At 45.8% G+C, this 25,447-nt stretch overlaps 1 protein-coding gene across 1 annotated transcript in view; it reads left to right on the forward strand.

Annotated features, from left to right (window-relative positions):
• Window positions 1–25,447, forward strand: part of SLIT3 (slit guidance ligand 3) — a 587,735-nt gene that overhangs the window by 83,515 nt on the left and 478,773 nt on the right. Inside the window, exon 4 of the mRNA XM_070569056.1 lies at window positions 16,512–16,583. Within this exon, the coding sequence (XP_070425157.1) occupies window positions 16,512–16,583 (72 nt within the window). The remainder of the gene's footprint in view (window positions 1–16,511; window positions 16,584–25,447) is intronic.

The raw sequence follows: 25,447 nt of genomic DNA on the forward strand, positions 1-25,447 counted from the left end.
AGGCTTCCTAGAAGAGATGCCTTCTCAGCTGAGACCTGGAGGCTGAATAGGAGTTAATGAAGTAGAGAAGAAGGGAAAAGCATTCCAGGTGGAAGGAACAAGATTTGCAAAGACCCAGAGGTGATCTCTCAGAGCAGAGTATGTTCAGGAGCTGAATGAAATTTATCATAGCTGGGGGGACAGACGACAGATGACACATAGCTTAGCAAGTATGATGAAGAACTTTCGGTGATTTTCTGAGGGCAGTGAGGAGCTATTGAAGGCTTTTCAGGGAAACAACATAATTAGGCTTGTGTTGAAGAAGATCAGTCCACCTGGAATATGGAGGCAGGGTTTAAGAGTTGAGTGAAAGGGTAGGGAGCAAGACTGGAGGCAAAAAGGCCAGTGGGGAGGCCATTTCAGTAACACAGAGGACAAGCACAGTAGCCTGAATTGGTAGAGTGGCAGTGGAGTTAGGAGAAGAGAGTGGTTTAGAGACGTATTTAAGAGGCAAGGCTCATAGCACATAATGATAGTTTGCACTAAGGAGTGTCAAGTGAAAAGGAGTGAAATATGGAGGGTCACTCCCTGAGATGGGGAGCACATGTGGAAAAGAAGGTTGGTGTGGAGGGAGATGGCAATGTCCATGTGGGACATGCCTATAGGATGTCCATGAGGAGATGTCAGGTTGGATTCTTTTCAGAGCAGCCCACATCATTCATTCCACTGCTTTAAGACTAGAGGTGAAGATGTCAGCCATTTAGATATCTGAAGTCTTTTCTAAGGAGTGGAAAGCAAAGAAAAGGCCCAAGGGAGGGTGCACCCTGATGTGTCCCAGGAGTTGCAGGGAGGCTTGTGGCTGGAGCAGGGTGAGACGGTGGGAGAGTAGGAGGTGAAGTTTGAGGGGTGAAGAAGTAGGGAGGAGGACAGATCGTGTAGGGATGTGGCCCATTACGAGGACATTGACTTTCACTCTGAGTGAAATGGGAGCCACTGGAGGGTTCTGAGCAAAGAAATGACACTTCATTAATGTGGGTTTTGAAAGGATCACTCTAGCCACTAGTGGCAATAGGGTGTAGGGGGCGACAGGGGCAGCAGGGAGACCAGTCAGATCTGCATGCCTCTCCTCCTCCTCTGTGTCAGTCAATTTTCCCTTCTATCCAAACAACCTCAGAGTTTCAATGACTTACAAAAATATTGATTTTCCTTGCTTATGGGTCATGGGTTGGCTGGGTTTGTCTGATTTCAGCTGATCTCAGTTAGGCTCAGCTGGGCTTGGATTCAGGCTGTGGATTGGGTTCAGGATCTTCCATGTGACTTTTCATTCCCCTTGGGCTAGTGGCTACCCAGTGCATGGTTTTCTCATGGCAGATAGAAGAAGAGATGAGATCAAGCCAAGTCACAGAAGCACATTTAAAGCTTCTGCTCACATCACACCCATTTACCTTCTGTTGGCCAAATCAAGGTGCATGGCTAAGCCAGACATTAGTCGGGGAAGGAAATATATGCTGCCCACTTTAATGGGAGAGACTGCAGACACATGGCAGAAGTCTTGGGTGGAGGATTCTATAGCAGAGAAGGAAGGAAGAGTTGGTACCAATAAACCAATCTACTGTGTCCTCTCTCTATTCCAATCATCCTCATCCAATGTCACAGTTTTGCCAGTCATCTTCCTGTTTCTTTCATCCGTTCCTAACTCTGGTCCCTTCAGCTCACATACTCCTCACACAATGGTCTCTTTCGTGTTCTCCCCCGTCAACTCTTGTTTTTCCCTGACAACACGTCCTGCATGTCCCTGCCTGAGTTTTCTTCCTACAGTGTTTTTTTCTTCATGCTGATCCTGCTTGGGAAACTTCAGTGACCAGCCATTAAGCAACACAAGATTCCCCAGATAGCCAGTAATTTCTGAACCCTCGTCATAGTTTTGATCAATCTAACACCTGTACTCTTATTTTGTTTGACTTCATGTCAACTTACTTTTTGCTCCTTAGCCTCATCTTAAGTAATAATGACCATGAGAGAGTCTACATTTTCTAAAAACATAAAAATATATGCTGATTAAAATAAAAATACTTGTGCATTTACCCTCTGAAATCACTAGAGGTATGATGATTGCTTTTGGGAGCCCACTGGCCTCCCGCAAGCCCATGCAGCTTCATCCCACCTGTCTAGCGTTCGCTCTCATCTGTGCATGTTTCTGTTGATGGGATCATGATGGTCCCCTCACTGTCTGTGCACCTGTCATGGAACAGCAGTTACCCATGGCTTTGCTCATTCCATGCTCTGAGCCTGGTGGACCCTACCCCTTTCTGTCTACCTGTCCTCTAAGAGTTGTCTCCTCCATGAGTCCTCTAGCCTCTAGTCAGCTCTCCCTTCCTGCTTTGCTTACAGTCGATGCCCGTTGCCCAAGGTTCCAGCTCATGCTTCTCTCAGCGTTTCATGTGTGCTGATCTTACCAACTTGGCTCACAAGTTCCCCGAGCCTCACTTGACTTGTGCCTGCCAAGTCGCTTCATCCACCCGACAGCTGTTTGTCCTCCTTCACTGTGCATGTTACAATAGGTGCTGCTTCTGTGGTGTCCCAGTGCAGTACCTGTGACCATACGTTCTCTCAGCCCTCTCTCTGTTTTTCATTCCCTGGCTCATTGCTCCTTCTCTTTCAAGATGCTAATCAAATATTTCCTCCTCCGTGAAGCCATAAAGACTTCTCCCACGACTTGCCGTATTTCCTTCTCTCTTAGCACACATCACATGTACCATCTATGCACTTGTCTTCCTTCCCCACTAGACTGACTGCGAACTCTTTAAGGAAGAGGTCTTGCTGGATTTTGTGTCCTAGAGCATGACCCAGAATAGGCACTTAGTAAACATCGAATTTCTCAATCAATTTTTGAATTAAGTGACTTGAACTTTACTGTTTCAATAGGACTATACGTTCTTTGAGGGCAGAGATCTTGCCTTCTCTCTTTTTCCTTCCCATTGTTGCTTGCCCCAGGTAGGCAAATAGTGGGTGCTTGTTAAATTTGCAGTAAGATGAGTATCATAGGAAATGCAGGAGGTGGTGGAAATTGAGAATGAAAATCAGTGCAGTTAAGATAGTTTAGCATTTCTAAGCTCTTTCAGACATCAGCTGACTTTGAACAGCAAATGTGTCTTGATTTTGACAATTGAATGCAAAGGAGGGTGTGTTCATAGTGCTTTGCCTTTGTCCATGGTTGAAAAGATGTCATTCATGTTAGGAAACTAGTCCTGTCCATTCTACATCAGCTCTCCATCTGGAGATGGTGTCGAATTCTTTTCAGGATGGAACTGTCATCCTGTGTGTGTGTGTGTGTGTGCGCACGCGTGCACGCGTGTTTGTGTGTGTGTAAAACAGAGAAAAAGAGAGATAGCAGTCCAGATGCCAACACACCTGGAATCTATTTGTGAGGATCACTGGTTCAGTCCACAGCTTGGGCCATTCATTTATTTCTCGCTAAGTGAACATCTGGGATTCAGTTCGAGACGCCAACAAGTTTGGATGGGATCTCAAAGCCATGGTTGGATGGGGAACTGCTCGCCCGAGGTGGAGGTGAAAGAGGTGAGCAGGGGCTCTTAAACTGTTCTGCAGACTTCAGTTCAAATGCAATAGCCGGAGGGTTGAGAAACCCTTCCCATTGCTGGAAAAGCATTCAAGAAAAGGAATAACCAAAGAAGACTCAATCAGATCAAAGCAGTAATGCAATCTGATAAGTGCTCCCTTTCCCCTTGCACCCTGTTTCCTTTCCATACTGCCAGTTCTAAATATATCCAGGTATCTTCCTTTCCTACGGAAAAAAAGAAAAGAGGAAGAAGAAGAAGGCACTGGCCCAGTAGTGTAGGGGTTAAGTTTGTGTACTCCGCTTTGGCAGCCTGGGGTTTGTGGGTTTGGATCCTGGACAAGGACCTACATGCCTCTCATCAAGTCATGCTATGGCAGTGTCCTGCATACAAAATAGAGGAAGGTTGGCACAGATGTTAACTCAGCGACACTCTTCCTCACCAAAAAAAAGAAGAAAAAAGCTTGGACCTGGACCAGGAAGGAAATGCTATGAGAAAGTAAAATTCTAATTGGTTATAGATGAGAATTGGTCACAGATAATTACTGTACATTCCTTGGCTCATGCCTGAGAAGGCTTAAAAGATCTTTTTTGTTGCTAGATATGTAGACATCTAGATACCTAGATAAACACACAGAGAAGCACCATGATTAACAGATCTTGCAGCGTGTGAGTGTTTAGAACAGAAATGAAAGGGAAATTTGTCATTCACAAGCTAGGAATGTTTGAATCTTTTGCTGTCAGGTCTCCTTTTCATTTCATTTCCTTTTTTTTTTTTTTTTTTACTTTGAACTTTCTCAAAACAAAAGGCCAATGGGTTCAAACAGGATCATTTTAAACAGTACACTTCCAGAAAATTTCTGCTAAGTTGCACCTGCCCTCTGTGACATACGTCTACCAGCTAGGGTATTTCTCCTTCAGTTTACATCTGTCTTTTTCCTACCTGTGGGTTGAAGGGATTGGAGACCCAGATGAAAGGCCTAGAATAATCCAGAAAGAAAATGATAAGTCTCTGGTGGGCTGCACTCATGCTAACCTGTTTAGAACCAGCTTTGCTGCTTTTGGGTATTTTAAGGGGGAAAAAGTCCTCACAGCTGCCTAAAGTATTTTTCTCTTAATTCCTAGTAGGAATGACACAACATTAACCTTAGGCTGCTCAAGGCATGCGTGATGTCTTGATGGAGTGTGCTTTCACAGAGCAATCCTAACCTCAAAGGAATTCTCCATCCCCCTCAGCAGCCCCCCAACACAGCTCTCCCATATTCATTCCCAGGCAGCACAGACAAGAGAGAGGGTTAGCTTTTGTGGGGCTTTCTGTCTTTTCTTTTCAGCAACTCTTGTTTTGCTGATATAGAAACTTCACTTGAATGCTCCACTTGTTATAGGGACCCTCACCTCACTCTGGCTTTACTTGATTCTGAAGCTGTCCCTGCTTCCCTTTCAGCCCACTATTTGACTCACATGGTGTGTGCCTCGTGCTCCAGACTCTCAGGACCCTCTTTCAAGCGCTCTGGCAAAGTGTTAAGTCTGTGCTGTTGTGATTGCAATCCTGCGGTAACCTGGTTGCAATACTCTGGAAGGTCCCTAACGAGATGCTCTAGTTTGAACAACCAGAAGTGAAATAGCAGCCAGAACAGGGGTGCAGAACAGAACATTGGGCAGCATTGCACAGCAACTTATAGCACTTTAAGTTTTTCATGAAGTTTGCCATCTTCGTCTCATTTATTCCTCAGTAATTCTGTGGGATAGCTGAAGTGGGTATTCACTCATTCATTCATTCATTCATTCATTCAACAACCAACCAAACAGCACATATTTATTGAGCACCTACTAGTTGCTAGAAACTATTTTAAACACTGAGTTGCAGTGAGCAAAACAGTCCAAAACCCCTCTTCTCATGGCACTTCATATCTGAATGGATATTGTAAGAGGTATTATTATTCACATTTTTCACATGGAGAAACCAAGGAAAAGAGAGATTAAACCCCAAGGACACACAGGTCATTTAGAGCTGGATTTAGAATTTAAGTATCCTATCCAGCTCTCAGACTAGGGAGAACAGAATAGGGATCTTAGGAATCCTCTCATCCCACCCACTGCTTCTGTGGTTTAGAAAACCACGGCTCAGACAGGGGCTGTGGTCTACACGGTCACACAGCTCTGGGAGCAGAGCTAGGGCCAAAGCCTGGCTTCCTAAGCCCCAGCCCCATGCCCTGTCCATGAGTTCTTGGACCCTGAAGGGGCCTATAATTTACTGACTGTCATCTTGTCACTGTCCATCACCCACCTAATGACCTTTGTCTTAGTCCATTTGGGCTGCTGTAACAAAATTCCACAGGCCTGGTAGCTTATAAACATCAGAGATTTACTTCTCACACTTCTGGAGGCTGGAAGTCCAAGATCAGGGTGCCAGGATGGTCACATTCTGGTGAGGGCCCTCTTTGGGGTTGCAGACTGACAACTTCTTGCTGTGCCCTCACATGGTGGAAAGGACAGGGGATCTCTCTGGAGCCTTGTTTATAAAGGCACTAATCCCATTCACGAAGGCTCTGCCCTCATGTCCTAATCAGCTCCCCAAAGCCCCACCTCCTAATACCATCACCTTGGGAGTTAGAATTTCAGCATATGAGTTTGGGGGAGCGCACAAACATTCAGACCATAGCGAACTCCCTTTCTTCCTTAACCAACATGGATTTCATGACTCATTTTCCTGAGTACTATAAGCACATTCCCTCTACTCCTGTGTCCCTCTCCTCTTCCATCATAGTTCCTGGAAAAACCCTAACCTTGGCTGAAGTCAGGCTTCAATTGTTTGCACCCTCTCACCCAGGCACCTTGGATGTGTCTGGAGAGTGAACACATGCTTATATGGATGACTCTCTCTTACAACTCAGGATCACTAACCTCAAGGGGACTTGCTCCTGCCCGCCAACCCTCCAGGCTTTTCTAGTTAGTTCACTCTCCTGCTCTTTCCGAGACAGCTGTTTCTCACCTTCTCTTCTCAGTCATCGAACACCTCCTTCCCCCACCTCAGTCTCTGCTGAGGGTCTAGCTTCCTTTTTCACCAAGAAAATAGAAGTAATCAGAAGGGACCTTCTGTAGACTGCCACCATGATATTACCATACACTGTCCCCTAACTTCTACCTCCCCTACTGTTGCCACAGATAGCCTGTCTTCAGCTCTGTCACAGGCCATTGCCATCACTTGTGTGCTGTGTGCTGGAATTTCCTCTGTTGGCTAATCAGGAGCCTCACTCAAAAGTTTTCCCCTCATCCCCTGCATCAGCATATGAGCATGTTGCAATTTCCCCATCTTAAAAAATGAAAACAACAGAACCTTTCTTGATCCCATATCCCCTGCTAGCTATCAACCCATTTTCTGTCCCCTTTTATAGCAAAACCCCTCAAAATCATTGTTTTCCCTTGATTTTCTCCTCCCACTCTTGAACCACTCCAGTTAACAGTTCATGCCTACTTCTGTACCAAGCTACTCTTTCCAGGTCACTAATGAGCTCCACTTTGCTAAATGCAGTGTCATCCTCATCTTTCACTACCTCTTGGCAGCATTTGATAAACCCATTTCTCCCTCCTTGCAACTCTTTCTTCACTTGGCTTCCATAATTCTACCCTCTCTTGCTTCTCCTCCAGCCACACTGGCTGCTGTTTCCTCCTCCCTCTGATTTCTAATGGATGGTACAGCCCAGGACTCAGTTCTTATTCCTCTTCCCTTCTTTTCTTCGTCTCCTGTGGTGACCATGGTTCATGCCCTTAAATATCTCTACATCTTTATTTTGATCTTATCCCTAAAGCCCAGATTTGCATATCTAGTTGTCTATGGGTTGTCTCCACTTGGATGTTTATAGGCATATCAAATTTAGCGTGTCCAAATCTGGTCCCCCCCAAACTTCCTCTACCCATAGTCTTCCCCCATCTCAGTGACAACAGTTCCAAAATTTCAGATGCACAGGCCAAAACCTCTGCATCATCCTTAATTTCTCTTTCTCAAGTCTCACCTCCAATCCAGGACCAAATCCCATCTGTTCTACCTTCAGAATACTTCCATCTAAACACCTCTGCAGCTGCCACACTGGTATGAGGGTAAAGAGAAATCCCAGAGAAGGCAGCAGCATGTGCAAAAACCCTGAGGCAGAAGAATTTGCAAGACTGGAGTACCTCAGAAGAGATGGAGGCATGACTCTTGAGTCTGGGGAGCTGCCTGCCCTTTTGGCCCCATTATGAACTGTGGAGTGAAGAGATCTCTATGGGGATCTGAGCTTTGGCCGCTGCCAAGTGGTCTGACTGTATGGAATGGATCTGGTCAGCCCTGAGGGGTGTACATTGACTCTGTAAAGTTGCATGCACGTTATGTCTGTAATGCATGTTACATGTGTGTGTCTATGCATTCACATGCATATATAATGTGTTTTCTCCCACCCCAGACATGTTTTCCTGGAGTCTGAACCCTCAGTGTAACTAATGTGGTTCCATGTGCAATCTACTGGGGGATCCCCAGAAACCCTGGATCATGACTTTAGTCCTAGATAAAGTAGCCTGTTGGTCACGGCCCCTGCGGTTCCCTGCAGTGTTCTAGGTGAAAATGACTTAGGCCTTATGGGTTAGCCACCCTGGAACAAGAGGACTCTCAGTGCCCTTTGGCTCGTTCTCTGTGGAGCCAGTGTATATCCTGCTGCCACGGCACAGACAGGACCTTCTTTTCCCCTCCCCCGTCTCTCCTCCTGCAATCAAGGTCTTCTGGAGGCAGGGGTATTTGGGCATATGGCAGCATCTGGGACAGGGGTCAGAGGCAAGGCAGGCTCAGGCCGCTGATGTACTCTGCTTTATCCCTAACAACCGTGTAATTGGAGGAAAATTGGTCCAATGTGAGGTGCAGAAGAGTTCAAAAGGAGTTGTTTGGGGGTCTTTATGCTTGTTTTCTTTTCATGCTGGAGTCCTGGGTTGGATCCCAGCAAGATGAGATCCTAGGCAAGCCCGAGAGCTCTCTAGAACTGTCCCTGTATCTCAGGACAAAGTCACCCGCAAGGGCCGGCAGGGGCTGAGAATTCCCTTGGAGAAGTTCTGAATGCACAGACCCTTTAGTCTGAGAGGGGAGCAAGGACAATTGCTCTTCAGAGACGGCTCAGGATTCCCCTCCTGCCTTGGAAGCAGGGATCTCCTGAGGCCGTCAGAGCCTTCTTCTGAAACCAGAGGGGCGGGATCAATAACTAGGCCTTGGACAGCGAGGCCGAGGGAGCACAAGGCCAGCTTTCTAGTCTGCTGTGATTCCGTTTCTTCAGCTATAAAATGAGCAAATACTCCTTACAACCGGCGTCCCTCCTAGGACTGTTGAGAGGCCTCCTGGTCAAGCGAGCACCAAAGAGTTAAGGAATCAGAATGATGAAGGGATTCAAAGCACAGGTTTTGGTGTCAGAGAGACCTCTGTCCAAACTTCATTCGTCAGCGGTGTGACTTTGGACAAGTTACATAACTCTCTGTGCCTCGGTTTTCTTATAGAAAATAATGATCATGACAATGTCTACTTCAAGAGTCGTTTTAAGGTGAAATGAGGTAATGCATATAAAACACCTCACGTGGCACTTAGCGCATTATAAGTGCCCTATGTTAACAGAAAAAAGGAAAGATGGAAGAAACAACAAGAACAAAGAGATCGTTACTGTTGCTTTGATGCTAAGACAAGATGGTTTTTATGATCGTTCTTACCTGATATCCAAGTCTCCCAGTAGATTTCCCAGCTTCCTTTGCAGTTAGGTTTGCGCCATGTGACTGGTTTTGGTGAATAAACTGAGAGCAGAAGAGATATGAGTCACGACTAGGTTAAGAGCTGCCATGGCTCCTCCCTCCATCTCTTCTCCCGGCACAGTGGTCTTGGAGGCCATACGTTCTCTACAGCATCTTATGGGAGAGCAAGCTCTTTAGGTGTGTGGAATCTGTGTCTACTGTGTTAACCCAGTGAGATTTTTTTAGTTCATTTGTTACTGCTAATAGTCTTGTGACCAATGTCATCTATGAAGGAGAAATATATTTTCTATATTTCTGACCTCCTGGGGCATCTGGGGATGATGATGATGATAATAACAGTGGCTGCCATTATGGAGCCTTCGAGAAACGTCGCAAAGCCCATTGCAGATGTTGAACCGTTCAGCTGTCTCAGGTACCTCATGAGGTATAAGTTTGCTGTTACAGAATAATTGTATTCCTAAAATAAACTTTAAGTTATTTTTAAAAGGGGTTTTCTTAAACAACTTCAATGAGAAAAAAACTGCTTAGGGGCAAGAGTTTTAGACTGTGACAACAAAGTTATTTCTCCTACAGAAATGTCAAAAATAAAGGTTTTTAATTGCTATTAGGAAATTTTGAAGTTACAAACTAAAAATAACAGACTTTCAAAACTGGCGTAAGCCAACCTAAATGTCATTGAGCAAAAATGCTGAATTCCATGGAAGGCAAGACTCAGGTCAACTTGCTTCCAAACATCAAAATAAATCGTGGCTTGGTCCAGAAGTGCTGTTAAAAAGAAGCCCCATTATAGCTCAGTGAAACTGCTATCAAAAAATAAAAATAAATTTTTAAAAAAAGGAAATCCCAATGGCAAAGAAGAGCCAGTTACCCGACTAAAGTGGCCATGGGTGTTGAGGCATAAAGGCTTTCTTCCCACACATGGGGACCGTTTCTGATTATGACAGTGGTATAAACCAACAACCATCACAAATCAGGTTCCCTACTGAACTGATCAGGTTACAACCAGTTTGCATTATGAAAATTTGCATAGCAGGAAAAAAGCCTGAATTTGATTTGTTTGACAGGTGAGGAAACAAAGAAAATATGAGGCCATTCTTGGCTATGGCAAGTAACTGTGGAAACAGCCCCAAAGCAGGCTCTCTGCTCTTTTGACTCTGCTCACAGAGTTCCCCTGGTGTGTAGTGACATCTGTACATCTTTGTGGATAATGCTGCCACCTCTGAGCTGGGATTCGAGGTCTCTGCATTTTGGCTCTGCCCTTCTCCTGGAGCCTGCCGTCATCCCTGGGGCTCCCTGCCTGGAGCCCCAGCTCACAGGAAGCCTTGGGCCTCTCCATCCCTCCACTGGGGGAGGTGGGGAGCTTCTGCTCTGAATAACAAAGCTGATTTGGCCCCTGTTTCTTAGATGTGCTGCTGTTTCTGAAAGTACCAGTAGACCTGGAAAGCATCCAGCTGCCTAGGAAAGTGCCTGGGAAGTGGACCCAGTTGATTTCATTACTAAAGCAAACAATCCTGGTGACTTTGGGGAGTTAGCACCCTTTGACTTTTTCCCTCCCTTAGGCCTTAGATAGGCAGCTCTACATTCCACACCTCCCTGAGAAAAGGAAGGGACTGGCAGTGCCTGGTGCTGAGGCCTGCTGCTGACAGACCATACTTCCTTCCTGCCTGGAGGCCTCTCACCCTTTCCTCGCCCAGTGAGGGGAAGCACTCAGCCCCACCCCTTCTAACTTTGCTGGTCAGTGAGGCAGGTGAGTTTGGGAGCTTAGTCTCCAAGAAGTTTCTGGAGGATGCAGACAGACTCAAGCAAGTGGGCTCTCTGGGAGTCTTGTTTACCTCCATACAGGATGGCTCCCTCCTCCTAAGCCAGAAAGGCTATTGACTCTTCAGACTCCCCAAATTGGCCATTCCTGACTTATGATTTATTCCTGAAATTCAACAGGCCCTTTTTGAAGGCCCCTGCGCATGCCTGGGGCTGTGTTGGTGGAAGTTGGGACACCAACCAGCTATTAGACGTATTTCTTACTCTCTAGGACCTTCAGAACATAATGGGAAGGTGAGACCCACTCGTTAGGTAATAAATCAGGACGGTCTATAAAGAAGTGTTAAATTAAACATCATCATTATCCATGATAGTTAAGAGTGCAGGTTTGACATCAGGTGTCTATGTTCAAATCCCATCACCATTATTTTGGTCAAGTTTGACTTTGGGCAAGTGCCTTAACTTTCCTAGGTGTCTGTTTCCTTATTATAGGGTGACTAAGAGTACTAGCCTCAAAGTGTTTCTGTGGGGAATTAAATGAGATGGTATATGTGAAATGCTTAGGACAGTGCCTGACTCGTGGTCTTAGTCTTATTACTAGCTACTGCTTAGTTGTTGTCCATACATATTTGAGAGACTCCAGTGGTATAGAAATCTGAAATCTAAACACACCACCTCCTGCATGGTGGTCCTCCCTTCAAAAGCGATTGGTAATTTTCACTGATCAGTTACCCAAGTGCGAGCCCCGGGGGTCACCTTTAAGACCTTTGGTCCCATAACTCCATCAACCGTCATCTGTATTCAATCACAAAGCCCTATTGATTGTATATCTATGTCCTACACTCCAGTCCTACACTCTCATCCTTAACCAGGTCCTCACACAACCACACTGATTATTCCAGAGTCCTGGTCTTAGTCAAGAGCTTAGTGGTCTCTTTGATTCCAATTTTACCCTCTTCCAAACTAGGTTTACTGCCATTCAAGAGAACTTTCTAAAATCCAAATCAGATTATTATTCCCTTGCTCACACCCTTTCTATGGCTCCCTATGACTCTCTGTAAACAGCCAAGCCCAAATCCTTTATCATGACCCATAAGGGCCCTTGTGATATGACTGCTGCCCAGCTCTGCAGCTTCATTGCTTGTGTTTCTCCAGTCACCTCCATATTCTGGCAATGCAGGCCTGCTCCCCAAATGCTCCTTGGTCTCCTTCCCTCCATGACCATGCACATACTGCTCTCAAACTCTAGAACCTTTGTCCGTGTCTCCTGAAGAGTCACAATCATGCTTCAAAAGTAAGCTCCAAACTACTTTCTTTGAGAAGCCTTCCTGTACCCAGGTCTGGGTTAACCTCCCCTCCTCTGTACTGCCACAATGCCTTTGCTTATAAGATCACAGTGCAACTTTTTATTTTCATGTCTGTCTCCTCCACTAACATCTGACATTCTTATTCATCTGCATTTTATTCATGCAGATGCAGGAAGAGACTGCAACCTATTCATCTTTGTACCTTCATATTGAAAAATGACTGCAGAGATGGGTGGATGGATGGACGGATGAATGGATGGATAGATAGTGGTTGGATGCATGGATAAATTAATGGTTGGATGGTTGAATAGATAGGTAAATGAGTGAAATGAGTGAATTCAACAAATGAATGGCAAAAACTTCTAATTAGATCTGAAACCCTGCTACCTCCAGGAAGGCCATCAGCAGTAGCACAAAGACAAGGCTTTGTTTCTTGGAGCTTCACAGTTCAGGCTGAAAAGCAGTATGACTTTGCAACTAGCAGCCAGTGGGTTTTTTACTTTGATGCTCTGCATTGTTCCTGGAGGAAAGCTGAGGAGTGTTGATCTTAGAGGGAAAGGGGACACCCAGCTAGGGTTTACCACATCATTGATCTGGCTTGTGGCCTGTTTGCTGACCTTGGGTCTATCCTCATATGGATTCCATTCAGTCCTTTTCTCCATCCAGGCATCACTGATTTGTTTCCAGCTTGAACTACGGCAGATTTCTAACTCTGGGCCCTGGGTGACGGAGCAACAGATGGCATGAGTGATGGAGGACACCATGGCCATAGTCACTGTCTGCAGCCCAGTGCTTACCTGTCCCTCCATATACGGACACATTTCATACTGTTCCTGTTCCTGTTCAGGACTTGGGTTTGTACAAGCCACATGAGAAGTGCACCTTATACAGCTTGGAGCCTTCATCAGCTCTTCAAGGAAAACCTTTCAGACTGGCTTGCTTCACTGTGTAAACATGAATAAATCCTGGAATAAATTGCAAATGAAATGGAGTATCAAGCTCCTTGTAATAGGGAGAACCAGCATGTGGCCCGCCCAAGCCAAAGTAGAAAGACCCTGAAGCTTTTGGGAGAAGATCCCAGCCCAGTCACCATGGAATCCTCATTCAGGGTTAATGAAACAGCAGGCAGAGCACAATTGGCTAAATTTGGTTGTGTTTTTATTTTCATCCAGCCACAAATACCGGCAAAGAGCTGAAAACGATTCCTTCTCTTCCTGGAGCCTCGGAGCCAAGCTGGTTTTATTTTTAGCTTCAATTCTGGTTTTAGGCTTTTAGCATGCTAAACACCCTACCCACTGCAGGCAGCGGTGGGCCAGAGTTTAGGATTTTGGCCTAGACTGGAGTATTGGTTGTCTGAGTATAACTCTCACCAGGCTTTGTGCAGCTGTGACAATAGAGGGTGGTTCCAGACAGACTCACATAGAGACCCAATTCTGGCCTTAGGGACCTCCAAGACAGTCCTTTTCAGGGAGGGAAATGGATTCAGGGTGATGGTTGTCTAGGTTGGGGTGGAGGAGGTGGGAACCCTGGATGAGAGGAAGCAGAGAAAAAAAGAAGAAAGGGAAAGGGGAAGGGAGCTTTCATTTATTGCAAGGCTTCCAGTAATTAGCGGTTCAGAACCAGGGCTCTGAAGGCAGACGGCCTGGTTCAAATCCTGCCTCTATCTCTTCCTAATGCTGCGGCCTTGCAGAATGTGCCCAACCTCTCCAGGCTTCAGTGTCCTTATTGATGAGATTCAGATAGTGACACCTGCCTCCGAGCTCCCCTGTCTGAGATCCTGCCCATCTAGTATGTACACAGTGTCTGACATGGAGTTAGGACTCAACAAATACTATTTTTGTCATCGTCATGCTCTTACTGCAATGCTAGACACTTATGCATAAAGTGTGTCATTAAGAGTAGGGTTATTTTGTAGATGGAAAACTGAGGCTCAGCAGGCTAGGTAATTTCCCCAAGATCCAACAGCGAGAGCATGGTATAGCCGGACCTGAACTCAGCCCTGGCCAACCCCAAAGTCAAACCACCCCGTCTGCTTGGGACCAGTGCTTCCATGTGATATAGAGGGACTTCTATGATATAGAGGGACTTACCACTGACTGTATGGGAACTGCTCAAGCAACTGGATTCCCCCTAGCCCTCATCTTCCCTGGACTCCCCCCTTTCTTTCCATTTTAGTAACGGGAACACACAAAGGGCAGATACCGAGAGTGATCAGGAGAACACTGGTCAAATTCATGGAAACAGAGGAGAATGGGTGTTGCCAGGGACTGGGGGAGGGGGAATGGGAAGTTATCATTTAATGGGTACAGAGTTTCAGTTTTGCAAGATGAAAAAAGTTCTAGAGATCTATTGCACAACAATATGCTTACCACTCCTGTACACTTAAAAGTGCTTAAGATGGTACATTTTATGGGGATTTTTTTTGCCACAATTAAAAAATAAATAAAACCCAAAAAGATCGCTGGTATGTGAGTCAGGCCACATGGTGGGGCCAAGATTTTGAGCTTATCTTGTCCAGCTTCCCAGCCTTCTCTCTGGCCTCCTTCCAGTCAGGAGTCTCCCCAACGACATCGCTGGGCCACACCTGCCCACACTCCGCCTGACCCCTTCAGGGCTGAGCAGCACACTTCTGACAGGAGACTTGCTCTGTGAAGTCTTCCGTGCTCCTCTCTCGCATGCTCTGCCCTTTTGACCTCCTGCTAGTCCCCTGTCCCTCTGAAGTTTTTGTCCATCAACCTGGGATGAAAGGGGGAAAGTAGCAAAATCCCACTCTGGGAGTCACGTCTGCCTGGTGCAGAGGGAGTGTGGGCTTTGGGGCCAGAAGCTGGGAAGAAGCTCCCCTTTTCTTTACCTCAGTTTGCTTAGCTCTAAGATGGGATCATACAGTTGTCCCACATAGCCAAACATAGGCTGTTCACTCTAAGTGGAAAACTTCAGCCAGGCTGTAGACTGATCTTTTACTGCGGCAGATTCTGGGGCCTGAGATTCTGAGGATTCTGGAGACAAAAGATTTGGGGATACTGGTTTGGGCATTCACTGACTAGGCTGCAAAAAGATGCTAGGACAGAATGGCATGAGGACAAGCAAGGAACAGGGTCTCCCTCTTGGCCTCACCCTCCCAAGAGAGCAGGCTTCATGGAGACCACAACAGCGGCTCAGTGTCCCTTGGAAATTCAGATGGCCCTCTTTCCTGTGGGCATTAGCATTGACCATTCTCAGGAGAGAGTCTGGCTCTGTTGCCACCATCCCATTGGGCATCCCTACTGGGCTGCTTTACTCCAGCCACACTGCACCCCTACACTGTGGTCCCTGACTCAGGGCTGAGTTCTCCATTAGGCTCAGCGGAGACGGTGCCCAGGGACAACAATACTTTTAGCGGCCTATGAAAATGTTTTTATTTCTTTTAAAATTAGAAGGGAAAAAAATGAGCTTTCAAGTCACAGTAAATGTTATATATAGTGTTAATATATTGTTTTTTTACTGACACAGTTGTAAAATATTAATTTAAATTTTTTAAATTTTTGTAGAGGAAAGTGTCCACAAAGAGAAAAGTGCTGAGGGCCCACGAAAGTCATCACGCAGCCCTGCTCTGGTTCGAAGAGCCAGGCTGGCAGGGTTCCATGTGCTCCCTCAGCCCATGATGATCTGCCTCGCCCTCTTCTCTGTTCCTATAGCAACTACTGTCTGTCCCTCAGCCTCCACACACACCGGGTAGGATCTGGAATGTTCTTTCTAGTATTTTATTTCTTTTTAGGGATACATTTCATATGCCAGTTCCATCATTTGGCAGTAGCTACCTGGTGCACGTGATAAGAAAAGTTGACAAGCCTTGTCTGGGGTCCTCAGGAAAGAATGTTGTGATCAATTAGTGCTATCTGGCCCAGGCTTGTGATGGGAGAGTGGCAGTTAGTATGCCATGTTCTTTCTTATGACTGAGCTTTACCTTATATCCCCAACTTGGCTACAAACTCCACAAGTCAGAACATGCCTTACACATGCGGGGCATCCCACATTGAAAGATCTAGAAAGTCTCTTAATATCTCTTGATTGATAGATTGAAGCCATGTCTGTGGATACACTTGATGTAATTTACTGCCCCCTTGACGTCCTTTTATTCTTTTTTTCATCTTTAGGCGCCTGAACAAGAATAAGCTCCAAGTCCTTCCAGAACTGCTTTTCCAGAGCACACCGAAGCTCACCAGACTGTGAGTAGAGTTGAATTGTATTCTCTGCCTGGTGTCTTGCCTGGCCTTTGTGATGTGGAGAACATGGTAGCCTTGGTGGTGTGGAGAATATGGTGGCGTTGGTGGTGTGGAGAACGTGGTGGCCTTAGTGTGTGGAGAACGTGGTGGCCTTAGTGTGTGGAGAACGTGGTGGCCTTAGTGTATGGAGAATGTGGTGGCCTTGGTGGTGTGGAGAACATGGTGGCCTTGATGTGTGGAGAACATGGTGACCTTAGTGTGTGGAGAACATGGTGGCCTTAGTGTGTGGAGCCCCGTGCTGTGCGGAGCTTGGCAGTAAGGCCATGCTCATGGAGACTTGGAGCAGGGCTTCAACGTGCTGTGCCCCACAGCCCATGCCAGGCTTGATTTTCTTGCTCCCCTCCTTCAGAGATCAGCGGCTTAAGTGGCCAGTGAGGGCTAGTGACTCGTGGTAGTGGGTCACTCCTTTGCAATGAGGGAAGAAGCTCTTCCATTTAACTTGGGTCTGACCTTACCTCAGGGGAGTGCCCTGAGGGTGGGATTTGAGGTGAGTTTGTCCACAGGAGACTACCAGTGGTCTCAGACGGCAGTGGACTGGACTGAACGTTTCGACCTCACCACCTGGCTGGCTAGAACAATTCCCGTCCTTTGCCTGCTCCCTACCCCTGCCAGCCTGGAACCCTGGATGTGGAGGTCTATGATTTTGTGGGAAAAGGAAGAAAACACCTTGAGTTTTGCTTTATCTTCTGGAATGGTCCCGGATATTATGAGGTGGGAAGAGTTGGAGAAGCCTCTGTGCATTTATTCACCGTTAGAGTTTGGAAGCTGGGAGCTGGAGATGCACGTCAGCACGGAGATTGTGATTCACGTATTGTGGGCATAAGGCAGGTGCTAATTATTGACAGTGAGCAGCTCCATGATTCGAACCTAAAAGTCCCCCTGGCAGTGACTAGTGTACCTGATGGAGTGAACTGGGTTGCCCAAGGCTTGACTTTCTGAATGGAGTGGTGCAGTGTCTGGCTGCTTAGCAGTCTGGCAGCGAGATTTATAGCCTGGCTGGGAAAACTCTGACACTACTGGGGAGGCTCCAAAGTTGTGGCCACCATTCTCCTTTCCAATGGCTGTGTTTAATACCCACTTATGTAGTCAAACAATGCATGTAGGCTCCAGGATAAATTGGGAAATACAAAACACATGTCAGCGTGTGCACTTAAGAACGAGTTCTGAATTAGGAATCTATATCTCTGTCTATCAGTACACGCACAGAAACTATATACATAAATGTATTTTAAAGGGTGCTGTGTTAGAACAAGAACAGGCAAAGATTGGCTGGTGTTTCAGTGGTACAGCAGCCTTGCTTGCCTTCTCTAGGACACACCTGTACTTTGTCAAGGTCTCCTCTTGCTGTGTACTCCATTTCTCCTGCTCAGTCCACCTGGCTGACTTTGCTAACTGTGGGAAAGAATGTTCGCTGCTTTCCACCCTTCCACTCTGAATCTGCCCTGTTGGGCGTAAGGGTGGATAAAGTGCAAGTTCAGCAGCCTGCGTGTCTAGCAGAGCTGGATAAGCAACACCAATGGGCATACAGGGAAACTAGCTGGTTTTTTTAACTTCCTCTTTCCTCTATAGTTCTTTCCCTAAATGCTCACCTAAGAGCTGTCTCTCCACCCAGCACCACGTTGTGCCTTTTCAACCTGCTTCTAACTAATAACGCGGACTGTGTGCTCTTCCTCTGGAATCAGGCAAACAGAAGGTGCGTGTCGGGCTGGAGCTTCCGGGCAGCTTTGAAGCGGGTGGGAGTGAATGTTTGAGTTGCTCCAGGATGTCAGGTGGGCTGGTTCTCACTCATGAAAGGTGGCCTTGCAGCTGCTTCGCACAGCTGTTGCATGATGCCCACTTGTGTGGGGCTGGTCTTGATCTGGGGGGAGGGGGAATTTCAGGCAGTGATAACTGGTCTCTGAGATGCTGGGCGCCAGGCCTAGGCAGGCAGCATGGGAATACGGGAAACCCCAGGGTAGTGTCCTGACTGCCACTTTCTAACTGAGAGAGGTTGGGATAGTCACTTTCCTTCTGCACCTAAACATCGTCATCAGTAAAAAGGAGACACCCGCTTCTCCCCTCTACCTACTCCACTGAGGAGCTCTGAGTATCCGATGAGATAATAGTGAGTGTGTGTTTTCTAGGGTTTAAACTACTGTGTGAGTGTAATCATTGAAATAACTATTGTTACTCCTGCAATTCCCATCTTCACAACCTCCATTTCTGATGTCCTTTCTCTGAGAGGCATGAAGAAACCAGGAGTTGCTGTGAGCACTGAGATAAATTACACGGAGCTTTTGCTTCAAGCCAGAGAGCTCAGCTGGGAAGACAGGGACGATGTTTGACTCATCATGCTGTTCATCCCGCTCCAGGTCCCTGGCCAGGCACAGAGTGTGGCACAAATGGGCACTCGTGAATGGGTGCATGAATCCATGAATGATATGGGCCAAAGGATATAGATGGGACTCCCAAGGAGCTTTGGTTCTTTTATCTACCATTCATTCATTCACTCACTCATTCATTCATTTATTCAATAAGCTTTTCCAAGTGCTTGGTCTAGCCTGGCCTCTGTGCTGGGTGTCGAGCTGCAGACGTGAAGGATGTCCAGTTCTCGTGTGCCCCATCATGACACATTTGGAATGGCTGCCAAAAAGCTGAGAGCTAAATATAATTTTTTTTCATTGAAGCAACTATATTAAGCCAGGTTTGGGTTATAATCAGCAATCCCTTTTTCTCTCTAGGCTTGATCTTTGATTTTTCTTAATGGCCCTATTGCATCTTTGTCTTATTTTGTCAGCCTCTGCAGGGCCTCTTTGGAAGGAAGCAGGGTACAAATTAGAAATCAATAAATGTGCAATCATGAGTGTGTATACTTATGCCACTGGCTCTGTTTTAAAAGAGCACTGAATCTCAATAGACGCAGTGAGCCATTTTCTAGGGAATGCTAAATTGAATCCTGTGTGGCCGTCTACCCTGTAGTATGCCGTGCAGAATAAGGAGCAATTCTGGACACACCTTTTCTTACTAGATAATAGACAAAAACTGCTTAATGCTCAATGTTTATCCAGAAAAATACCTTTTGGAAAGGCTATGAATGCGTAGTAAGACATGTTTCTAGTAGTGATAGGAAAGGGAAATACTATTTCTTCAGAACCTATGTTATTATAATACTACTACCAAGTGGTAAGTGGCAGAAATGCGACTAAAATTGGTTTAACCCAAAGAGGAAATATATTAGTTTTATGCCTGAGAAATCCAGTGATAGTTATGGATGGCTTTAGGAACAGCTGGATCCAGGGGCTTGGTGATGTCACTGGGACTTCATCTTGCTCCCTCCATCCCTTGGAATAGTGCATATGATGACAGACAGAAGCAGAAGACTCAGAGGGTGCTAATATGGCAACCCGGGAGAAAAAGGTTTCCTCATCAACAGGCCTGCAGAAAAGAACTGAGGGTAGGGTCAACTGCTTAGCTTGGTCATACATCCATGTCTGATGAATCACTGTTGCCAGTGAGATGGTGTCCTGTGATTGATCAAGTTTGGGTCATGTGTTCATCACAGTTGTTTGGGGATGAGGGTGTGTAGGGTCTGGGAATGGGTTTCTCGAAGGAAAGAATAATTCTGTTATCAGAAGACAGAGGAAGACATGCTGAACTTGAGAACAACACCTGTCTGCAAGTTTATTGAGCATCTACTCTATGCAGTTCCACGTGCTTTAATTGAGTGCTTTGGATCCGTAGGATAACATCAAGATGATAATGGCAAACATATTGCCAGGTGCTATGAGCACTTTATGTTTATAGATGGTCCCTGACTTATGATGGTTCGACTTACGATTTTGTGATGGTGTGAAAGCCATACACATGCCCTAGAAACCGCACTTCAGGTTTTGAATTTTGATTTTTTCCTGTACTAGCGATAGGAGGTATGATACTCTCCCGTGATGCTGGGCAGTGGCAGTGAGCTGCAGTTCCCAGTCAACCGTACAACCCGGAGGGTAAATAACTCATACACTTACATCCATTCTGTGCCCAGACAGCCATTCTGTCTGTCGCTGTCAGTATAGTCTTCAATAAATTACATTAGATAGTCAACACTTCATTATAAAATAGGCTTTGTGTTAGATGATTTTGCCCAACTGTAGGCTAATGAAAGTGTTGTAAGCATGTTTAAGGGAGGCTCGGCTGAGCTATGATGTTCAGTAGATTAGGTGTATTAAATGCATTTTTAATTTATGATCTTTTCAACTTATGATGGGTTTATTGGGATGTAACCCCATCATAAGTCAAAGAAGATCTGTAACTCGTTTGATACTCCTAACAACTCTATGGGGTAGGTACTATGATTATTACTATTCTATAGATGGGAAACTGAGGCTCAAAGAGGTTAAGGAACTTGCCTAATATCATCCAATTGCTTAGTGACAGAACCAGGAATCAAATTTGGGTAGTTTGACTGCAGACTCTGTGCTTTTTCGTGCTATACTCAGCTCCCTGCCTCAATACTCCCATTTTATAGATGAGGAAACTAAAGCTCAGAGTTTAAATAGCTTGCCCATATATCCCACATTTCTAAGCAGCACTACACTGGGCACTTTGCCTCAATGCTCAGACTTAACCTTCACCCCAGTCCTGTAAAGAGAATCATTATGAAATCTACTTCTAAGGCTCAGAAGTGTCATCTAACTTATCCATAGTTGTGTAACCAAGATACAGTGGAACTGGGATTTGCATGCATGTCTGTCGCTGCAAAGTACTTCAGTTTCCTATCGGGCCGCACTGCATGCTAACTATTGTGGAGAGCTGAAGTTACTCTAAAAAAGATTGATGATGGGGCTGTCATATATTTAAGTGCTTCTATCAGGCCTTGGCTGTACCCGACCCCCTCAGGTCAAGCACTGTCTGATTCGTTTATTCATGTGTATATTTGTGGTGTATCTACCTCTTCCTCTGTTCTCAAGCACATAGATTGCTCATAGAATCTGAGAGCTTGGAAGTGCCCTGAGGTTTAGGTAATATCACTGTGGTCTGTAAAATGCTCCAGAAGGTCTCTGTCATGCCTTGGCCATCAATAAATATTAGCTTGCTCCCATACTGATGTAGATCATAAGGTTCTCAAGTGTCAGGACTGTGCTTCTGCTCTTTCTAGGTTCCCTGCCACTCCTGACCCAGAGCTGAGCGTGCGAGATGGCAGTAAAGTGAAAGGGTTAAGGGGCTGCAGTTACATGCTGTGAGACCGTGGGCAAGATATTTAACCTCTCTGGGTCTCAGGTTCTTCATCAGTAAAATAGACGATAATAGAACCCACTTCTCTATGTTGTTGTGAGGATAAATGGAAATACCCATGGACAACCTTTAGCCTTGAATATAGCACGTAGCAAGTGCTCAGTGAAACCTGGCTGTGATTAACTTTTGCTAGCTGACTGATGGTACATATACTGGGGCTTTGTCATCTGTGGTGTAAACATTTCAGCACCTGGCAAAGAATTCAGGCTCCAAAATAGATGAGGGTTGAGGGAGTGCTGCACCTGGAGTGGGAAGATCCTGGTCCTCGCACTGGCTCTGCCATCCACAAGCTGTGGGGCCTTAGACATATTACTTTGCCTCTCTGGGTCTCAGTTGTCTCATCTAGAGAGGATAGGATGGAGCACAGTCTGTTACATGGTCGGTAGGCTATTAATTTCTCAATTTCTCCTTTTTTGTGTCCCCTTCCAGCTTTCTCTTTCATGTACACATGGGAGAGGGAGAGAGTGAAGGATTTCTGGTTATTTGGAGGTTAAGTGGTTAACATTGCCAGAAATTCCTTAGAAGAAGCAGAAGACAAAGTGAAAACAGTAATTAAAAGCCCTGTACATTTCACTGGATTAGAGAACTTTGAAAGGGACGAGCAACACAATGGTTCACAACTGTTATTTAAGAGTTTGAGTTTGTGCTGTGAGATGAACAGATCACCATGATCATTTTGGCCCGCCTCTCCTGGACCCAGGTCCAAAGTGTCCGTTGAATACTGGGGAGTGGTTGAAAACCTGTAGCTGAATAAGCCATTGTGCTAGGAGCAGGACAGAGACCTCCAATTATTTCCCACTCAATTCTGCGAGGTATTTGACAACTTTAAAGAAATGCCACTGGGGTTAAATCTGCTGTCACTCACTGGGTCAGTGGAGTTGCAAGAGACTTGGGAAGTTAATCCCCAGGCAGCTGAAAACAATATGAAATGTGGCCAGCCAATGTAGCCCCAAGTCACGGGAGCCGTTATCATGGCGGAGCAGCATCCCGCCCTAAGAGATAAAGGCTGTGAGACCTCAGTTTCCAGGGAACTTACTTCCAATGAACGAGCCCTCTTCTCAACTCTCACGTCTGCTAGCTTGTACCTCTCCTTCCTATTTACCGTTTTCTGCTCTTATCACAGCCATGTGAATACATGCCCTATGTCCCCCAAAAAACAGAAGCTGCGTTCAGCAAGATGATCGAATGTCTCTTTGATGCAGCCTGATATTAGAGCCAAAAACAGGAACTTTGGAACCACACAGACCTGGGTTTGGATCCTGCACTCTGCTGACCCTGGGAAGGTGTCCATTTTCTCAATCTCAGGTTGGTCAGCTATACAACAGGGACGGTAATCATGGTTCCTGTCTTAATCTGTTCAGGCTGCCATAAGAAAGTACCTCAGACTGGATGAACAACAGAAAGTTACTCTCTTACAGACTGGAGCCTGGAAGATCAAGGTACTGGCTGAGGCTTAGCTCCTTGTCTTGCATATGGTGGTCTTCTTGCCACCTCTTCACATGGTTCACGCTCACCCCTGGTGTTTCTCCCTCTTTTTATAAGGACACCAGTTATATTAGCTTAAGGCCCTACCCTAATGGCCGCATTTTAGCTTAATCTAAACCTCTTTCCAGACCTGATCTCCAAATAAGGTTACATTGTGAGGTACTGAGGTGAGGACTTCACCTAGGAGTTTCTGAGGGCACTTGTCAGCCTTTAATAGTTCCCGTGTGCGTAGTGCATATTTGCTATGGATCTGGTGCTCTGAAAACGGCTTTACATATGTTTGCTCACTCAGTCTCAGGTTTAGGAGGTTAGATACTAGAGTAGCCCCACTTTAGAGGGAAAGAAACAGACTCCTAGAGACTGAGATAGTTTGCGTGAGGTCACAGAGCCAGTAACCGGCAGAACCACAATTCAGACCCAAGCTTGGCTGACTCCAGAGGCCACATTCCTAACTACAATTTCTCTGCTATAGTTGTGAGAAGTTAGTAACTGGGTAAAGTACCCAGCACCTAGTAGAAGCTCAGTTAGTGCTGGTTTATCTCTTTGAAGAAATAAATAAATAAATAAATGAGAAATCTCTCAATAAGCCCAGACTTGTTGGATGCCTGGAGCCCTGGAGCCCTAGGTAGTGCCTTCTGCTGTTCACAGGGCCCTCTGCTGCAGCCGCCTCAGTCCTCTGACTCTGCACTAAGCTTTAAAACATAACTACATGCAATATGTATCTCCATAAAACTCTATATTGATGTGGAACTATGCTATAAAGTTGAAAAACCAGTGGAGACAACAAAAGCCGTACTACTGAATTTTCCAGCAGCGTTGTTATCTGATGTGGTGAAATGATAACAGGACGATGGGAAAACCAATTCATCAGGATGGTGGGGGCTTCAGAGACTGCCCACCTGCCTGGAGCTGGATCCCAGAGACCTTCCCGCTGTGCTCGCCAAGCCTTCAGAGGCCAGGGTACAGATGGCGAGACCAGCCTCACCGCTGCAGACGTGGGGTCATTTTTTCCAGGGGTACAGCCACCTAAAGCTCATGGAAAATGTCCTTGCAAACTGGAGCCCCGTTTCCTCTTACTTTTCCATTCTTCCAATCCCGGAACACTGTGGCGAGGCCGGTCTTCTCTTTGCCTTATGGCACGCTTCAGCAACTGCAAGTCTCATCATGTGCTTGAAGACAGGTTTCGCTTTAATCTGCGTGTGGACAGGTAATGGATTACAGTGGGTGCCATGTCGACTCTTAGGGTTTCTATTTTGCATGAGTTGCACTCTCTCTGTAGTGCCTTAAGCCAGAGCCAGGAAAGAAGGCATGGAAGATTTCTTTTCTCCTCTCCTCTGCTGAGGCTTTATCCAGCTGAGCACAGAAGCCTGTCATCTTATCCACAGAGTATATTACAAGGCTAATACTTGAATTGTCTTCTAGACTCATACCATAGAATTTTAGAGCTAGAAATAAAAGTTATCTGGCCAGCATTTCTCAAGATTTACAGTGCACCTGAACACTTGGGAATCTTGTTAAAAGGCAGATTCTAGTTCTGTAGGTCTGGAGTGGGACCTAGGAGTCTGCATTTCTAACAAACTTCCAAGTAATGTCTTGGCTTACAATCTCACTTTACAGAGCAAGGATCTGGGAGACAGTGGTTCTCAAACTTAGCGCATAGAAAAAAAATATCTTGAGGTGCTGGTTGAAATGTGAATTCGCAGGCCCTGTACCCAAGACATCTAGTTCATTAGGTCTAGAATGGACCTGGAGATTTGACTTTGTAAATAGGCACCCTGAATGATTTTGGCATACATCACCCATGGAGCATACTTTGAGGAACCGTGATCTAGCACAGCCCCTGTTATTTTATAGATTTCAGAACAGCAAAGGAACCAAACATCTCTTGAGCACCTACTATGTGCTCGGCACCTTATGTATATACCATCTTTTTCGGTCCTCCTGCAAGGTAGGTATTTTTATGCCCACTACACAGATAATGAAACTGAGGCTTGAGGAGTTTAACAAACTCGATAGGAATAAACCCAGATGTTTCCGACCTCCCAGTTCTATTTTTT

The sequence above is a fragment of the Equus przewalskii genome, chromosome 13 (assembly GCF_037783145.1).
Source record: "Equus przewalskii isolate Varuska chromosome 13, EquPr2, whole genome shotgun sequence".
Taxonomy (NCBI): Eukaryota; Metazoa; Chordata; class Mammalia; order Perissodactyla; family Equidae; genus Equus; species Equus przewalskii.